We start from the raw sequence: 6,299 nt of genomic DNA on the forward strand, positions 1-6,299 counted from the left end.
CTGCATCTCATGTCTGTTTGGTTGCAGATGCCTTACTTATGTTACACCATTTAAGACTGTGATTTTGGATGTTTTATATAGTAGATGTAAATTGGCCAAAAATAATTTTATTGTACTCTATACTTACTGTGCACTTCCAAACATTTTGTATTTGTCTCCAAATGTACAGTATATTTCAGTTACCGCACAAGCTATATAATCTATAGTGCACTGAACAAGTATGCTCTATATCAAACTTGAAAACTTTTCCTTGGGGCATGCATAGTTTGATCTGCATGTTTGATACAGAATCCAAATCACCAAGAACTCCAACTTATAACACATTGAATAAATATTTTCCAAAACAATGTACCCATGTTGGTGTAAATTTTGCCCCCATCTTTGTGGTTGCAGTGGTTCCTGGCAGCAGGGTGGTGGTTTCATAGGACAAGGGGAGTGGAAAAGACCTGAGCCCCGAGCATCTTGTAGAGCTCAGCTTCATGGGTGATTCCCTGCCTGATCACAGGCATGTAAGGTTTAGATTGAGATAAGCCAGGGGATTTGCTGCCTTCAGGTCCTTAACCCCTCCAACACGAGAGGGGGCACTCTATGGCTGGGGATGCTACTTCTTACATTAGGAGTAGGGAGTTTAATGGCCAGCATCACCTCACTAAAGTGGCTTCCTTAGTGCTTTGCAGTTTTTTGTGGGGAAGGAAAAGGAATCCTCCCTCCCATAGGGGCTTCCCCAGCCAGGATACTTGGCCAGGACACTGGTGTGTGGATTTGTCTTACTTGCTAACAAGGAATAGATGTCTTACTTGAATTTGCTTTCTCAGAAAGAGACCTCCATCTCCCTGTGCAGCCTACCCACATCTCAGTTGCTGGAGCGGAGAAGAGTATAGGCTGTATATGCGCCACTCGTGTAGGTATGTTGGGAGTGGGCAGAAGGGTGGGGAATGAGCAGAGTGCCTTGGATCTGGCTGGTCAATATAGGGTGGCTGGAGGAATGAATTTGCTAGTTGGGAGGCAGTAGCATTTTATTACCTCTGGGAGGAAGGTGGGATTGCAACTGCTTACACAGGGCTGCATATCTCAAGGCACAATCAATGACTAAGTGATGGGGGAGGGCGGGAGAGAGAGAGAGAGACCTTTGCAGAGAGTTGCTCAGATTGAATCCCAAGAGCAGCAATTAGTCACAGGAAATGCCACAGCCACTTACCAACTTTCTCCTGTTCTTTTTAAAAGGTTTGAATTAAAAAGTACAGAGGGATCCTTTGAAATAAGATTTGTTTTATTTTTTTAAATAAAATGTTAAATATATACAAAGGAAATAATAGCTATAAATTTCCAATGCTTAAGGCATAGAACATCGGGGGGTTTCTTCCACTGGAAGAGCCAATACTTCAAAACTAGAGAACTGCTTAAATCAGACCCTGATAGAAGTAGTAATAAGAATTAATACATAGCATTCATACAGTCTAGTGCTTTTCATAATCTAAGCTCTTTACTAACATTAACTAATTAATCCTTAGCATGTCTCTTTCAGGCAGACAAGTAAGTAGAGATATCTTTAGGTTAAAGAGAAAATTTTGAGGTAAAGTACATTTCACCTCTTGTCCTTCAGTCTGTTAGAAAAACGGTTTTGTCAATGGGCAAAACTCTGTTTGATTCAAACTGAGGGGATTTGAGTCCTAAATAAATTCTCTTTCATAGAGCCAGTCTCAAAGCTGCTGATGGAGCCTGCTGCAGAACAATGTGAAGAAGCAGAGTAGGAGAATGAGAGAGCACATTGTTTGCTGTGATCTCGAGCCACTAGAACGTAACCTGAGAAATTCCTCCTCTTCTATTTTTAGATCTGAGAAAATAATAATAATTAATAAGAAAAGTTAACATTGGAGTGAGATAGGAATGATTTCAACAAACTTTGAAATTTCCTCCCAACATCTTTGCGGATACTTAAGTTAAAGCTATCAGATGTGAAAGCCAATCAAAAAGTCTATTCTCAGAGGAGAGATGTGAATGGATGCCATCAAGGATCGTTTGAGAAGCAACTGATAGCACTTATCAGCTCTTGCAGGCATTAATCTCAGCATAATCAAAAGTAAATACCAAGCACTGGCAAAGATGTTAGCAAGTGGCATGCACTCATTCTTTATGTTGACTGTTAACCCTTTCCTCAAGGGAAAAAAGCCTTCCATCTATAGCCATTAACACACAAGCAGAAAATAACTGAGTAATTCTGCCCTAAAAATTCTTTTTGTACAGTTTTCAAAAATGGTATTATCTACTTATATAGCACTTTAAACCAATCTTCAAAACACTTTACAAGTCCATGGCCTGGTCTACAGGAGAAAATTAGGTTGGCATAACTACTTTGCTCAGGGGTATGAAAAATCCACACCCCAGAATTGTGTAGTTGGACGGCCAAAGTCCCCATGAGGACAGCATTAGGTCAACCTAGCCATCATCTCTTGGGGAGTTCGATTAACTCCCATCAGAATAAGGGCTAGTCTACACTAGCAGCACTTTAATGTGGCTTGTGTGGTCGCAGCAGAGCGCTGGGAGAGAGCTCTCCCAGTGCTCTAAAAACATCACCTCCATGATGGCAAAGCTCCCAGTGTTGGTGCACTGTCTACACTAGCGCTTTACAGCGCTGAAACTTGTTGTGGGCCAGGGGGTGTTTTTTCACACCGAGTGAGAAAGCTACAGCATTGTAAATTGCCAGTGTAGACAAGCCCTAAATTGTATCTACACTGAAGTGCTAGTGAGGTGCCACTGTAGCGTTTTAAATGTAGACATATCCCTAAGATTAAGATACAGATTGAAGTGGTATTCATCCACACTTAGGTTCCCATTCTGACTCTACCACCTGCTTCCTATGTGATCTTGTGCAAGTCTCTTAACTTCTTGATGCCTTAGTTTCCTCCTGTATAAAATGTGAATAATATAGTCTATCCCTGCCCCACAGAGTTAAGGTGAAGCTTGTAACAGGTAGTGAGATCCTCTGACAAAAGGCTCTAAGTAAGTGTAAAGGCTTTATTTGTATTTTATGTTAGTAATCATTTTCAAGAAGGTTCTAAACCTTCTGACCCAGCAAATTTTATGCATGTAATTTACACATAGGAATAGTCCCATTGATTTAAGTGTTTGAAAAAGTGGCCTACTAATTTAACCTCTTTAATTTTTAATTGAAATGGGGGAAATAACTCCCTACTGTACAGGAGTGTTCTCATGCTTTATTCACTAATATTTGCAAAGTACTTCGAGATCTGTGGATGAGATGCTTTAGAAGTGCAAATGTAGAAGTACCATTACCTTAATGTGTTCTCAAAAGTAGACCAGGCCACTGAATAAGTTTCATGTTCTCTGAAAATGCAAATTCTGCAGAAAATAATGTTGTCAGGTAGCTATTAAAAAACCCCATTTATTCCCCACTAGTTAAATAACCCTCTCCTTACCACAGTTGTCTTGCATTATTTCCGAAAGGCAGTGCAGAATCCCATAGCCACATCGACAGAATCGACAACCCTTTTGCACCCAGACTCCATGGGCAACACTGCCACAGTTGCTGTCAATGACAAGGGAGAGGTTTTGCATTTCCCTGCTTGTCTTCAGTAATAACCTGGAGGATCTCTGCCTTCATCTTTGCTTTCTTACCTATTCTGCTCATCGTGCTCACAATATCTGCCAGTGAAGTGTTTTGGGCATGCACAGAAACTGCCCAGAATACAGGTTCCTCCATTTTGACAACAATGCCTGTTCAGTTTTTTACCTAAAAGACAATGTTCCACAGTTTACTAAGAAATAGGAACACTTTGAAACAACCTCATTTGTTCTTTCAGGTCTCTGTAGCTGCCAAAGGATCTTAGGGATGTCTAGTTTTATTGTCCTTAGGGGCAATAAAATTAGCTGCCTGTTAGGAATGTTTGTTCAGTTAAGCTGAGTTTGTTTAGTTAAGGATTAAAAGCAAACTACTAGGGATTACAGGATGGTCAAGAAGCAACTCCTGACAACTTCTACAGAAGAAGTATGTATGGAACTGAAATATTTCACTTTGACAGAGGCAGATTTCAGTCACACTTATAAATCAGGGTTGTTCTTCAGCACTGTCACTCAGCTTTACTCTGCTATGCAACAGAAACTAAGGAGATCTGACTGGGTTGGATTCTCTCACCTCAAACTTTGTTAAGATATGAGAAGCAGAAATCTGCAGTTGTTTTGGCGTGTTACTGTTTGTTTACAGACAGTCACTTTTAAATAAAAATTATTAAAATTTCAATTTAAAGAGAATTTTTAACCATAAAACATAAAATCGTTAAAAAAAACCTTCAAGTCTAGTGCACACCTCATTTGTAAGACCAACATCTGCACTTATTTTCTTTATCCTTGACACTGGTTTTGTAGATGCAAGAAACCTAGTTCAACCTTAATTTTATATGCTCACTTTATAAATAGAAGTACACATGGATTTCTAAATTGTCCAGTTTAAACTATCAGAATCTAGCCTAGTTAGCACTTAGGAGGACAGTCTGCAAAGGGTTATGGATGGTGAATGAATGCTTATGAAGGCACCTTGCAAATGGTTAATATAGCAATATTACAGCACTGCGCACACATGATGATATAGAAATGTTACCTACTATCTGTAAGCCCCGTGAAAGGTACAAAAGTCCTCGAACTCTGTTGCTTGCTGCTCTCATCACTCCGATTCATGTCATTAAACATATTTAGAGTAGTGCCTTGATTTTTTGGCTGTTGCTTTTGGGCTGTTGCATGCACATTTTCTCCATCACCTTTATGCTCCTCTTTTTCACGGCCTTGGAAAGGTAGTGAAATTGGCAGGGGAGGAAAAGAACAGTTTGAAATGAGCAACACACATATATTCAGAAAAACTTGCATACGAAAACAGATGGGAAAAATGAAGCTCCCCTTACCTTTCCCATAATGAATGACCTGCAAGGCCAGACTCACAGTAAAAAGAATTCTACAAAAATAAAAAAAGATGAAATCAGTTTATGGAAATAAAAATTATGAAGCACATTGTTGAATACTGAAATGAATTATTATTGAAAAATATACAGTGGCTGACAGGCTACAGGTAGTGTAATACTAATAATTCAAATTAGCACATCACAAAATAAACTTGTGAATGGAAAAAACTGTGTATGTATTAATCTAGTTTCCCTACATAATGCCACAGATTCATACATTTGGTTGTTTTCAAGTTGCTATGTACAGTTGTTGAGTACAGCTAGCCTATTAATAACGTACCCCATTACAAAAGCACGGAAGACAAAAGTAGGCATTAATCTTCATTTGAACTAAAGTTCACAAATACATTGTTTCACTGTTACTCTTGTTTAAATTGTCTGCTCTAAATTATATAAAGAGAGTTTGACTCAAATCAAATGATTCCCAGCTTATAGAAAGTAATTGGCCGGCAGATCGCCTTACCGAACATGCTGTCCCCGGTACATTTTCCGTCACTCTGCAATTCTAGTGTGATTCTCAGCAGCTTGACTAGATGCACGATTCCAAGGTAGATCAGTCTAGGCTGTTACATGCAGCAGTCGTCATACCATACACTCTGACTGCTCCATCAAGAGACAGGATAAAGAGCAGAGAAGAGAAAACGGAGGAAACTTTTCCTTTTATCTCCAGACCATAGCAATATAGATGAGACATAGTTCCCAGCTCTGCTGCTTATAGATCCTCACCGAGGTAGCGACAGTCACTTATCATTTCTCTGAGTTTGCTAGTCCACCCCACCCCTTACCCACACACAGCTTGCTGGAGGTGGAGCAAAAAGTGCTATTTACATCCGTTTCTGTTTGCACGCAGTGAATTGGGGGATCAGGTCATTGTATGCCTAAAGTTAAGTACCTAAATCCATTTTTAGAGCTTCAATAAATATCATGATTTTCAAAAAGACTTGTTGCATCTGAAGAAGTGAGGTTTTTACCCAGGAAAGCTTATGCCCAAATAAATCTGTTAGTCTTTAAGGTGTCACCAGACTCCTTGTTGTTTCAAAAAGACTGAGCACCCACTTTAGGCACACAAGTTTAGAATGTGTGGGCCTCAATGTATGATGTGATTTAATTCAATTTGTTGCCTTCTGTCATAACATGAGTTATTGGGCAATGACAGAGGCTGGAGATTAAATTTAATAGTGTGATCCTGTATTGCAAATCCTATATATTGCTTATCATGTAACTTATATTAACATGATATAAGTTATCATATAACATTATCCTTTTAATGTAATCTATACATGTAGGGATTCCTTCCTTATGAACACAGTGGGTGAAATTCTACCCCTT

General features: G+C 39.2%; 1 protein-coding gene across 1 annotated transcript; it reads right to left on the reverse strand.

The window, feature by feature from the left end:
* Nucleotides 1-1,334: 1,334 nt before the first annotated feature.
* Nucleotides 1,335-5,653, reverse strand: LOC128839341 (cryptic protein-like). The gene is made up of 6 exons (XM_054032250.1): nt 5,434-5,653; nt 4,914-4,963; nt 4,620-4,796; nt 3,637-3,751; nt 3,438-3,547; nt 1,335-1,834 (listed from the first exon to the last, which is right to left on the reverse strand). Exons 1-6 carry the CDS (start codon nt 5,454-5,456, stop codon nt 1,701-1,703), a joined length of 609 nt encoding a protein of 202 aa, XP_053888225.1. The 5' UTR covers nt 5,457-5,653; the 3' UTR covers nt 1,335-1,700.
* Between the last annotated feature and the right edge of the window lie 646 nt (nt 5,654-6,299).

Source organism: Malaclemys terrapin, chromosome 6 (genome assembly GCF_027887155.1).
Source record: "Malaclemys terrapin pileata isolate rMalTer1 chromosome 6, rMalTer1.hap1, whole genome shotgun sequence".
Lineage (NCBI taxonomy): Eukaryota > Metazoa > Chordata > Testudines > Emydidae > Malaclemys > Malaclemys terrapin.

Coding starts and splice junctions, on each gene's coding strand:
- LOC128839341 (XM_054032250.1), bottom strand. CDS start 5,456: ATGTACCGGGGACAGCATGTTCG. Junction 4,797..4,913: donor GGTCATTCATTATGGGAAAG/GTAAGGGGAGCT, acceptor TACCTTTCCAAG/GCCGTGAAAAAGAGGAGCAT. Junction 3,752..4,619: donor TTTCACGGGGCTTACAGATA/GTAGGTAACATT, acceptor ATTGTCTTTTAG/GTAAAAAACTGAACAGGCAT.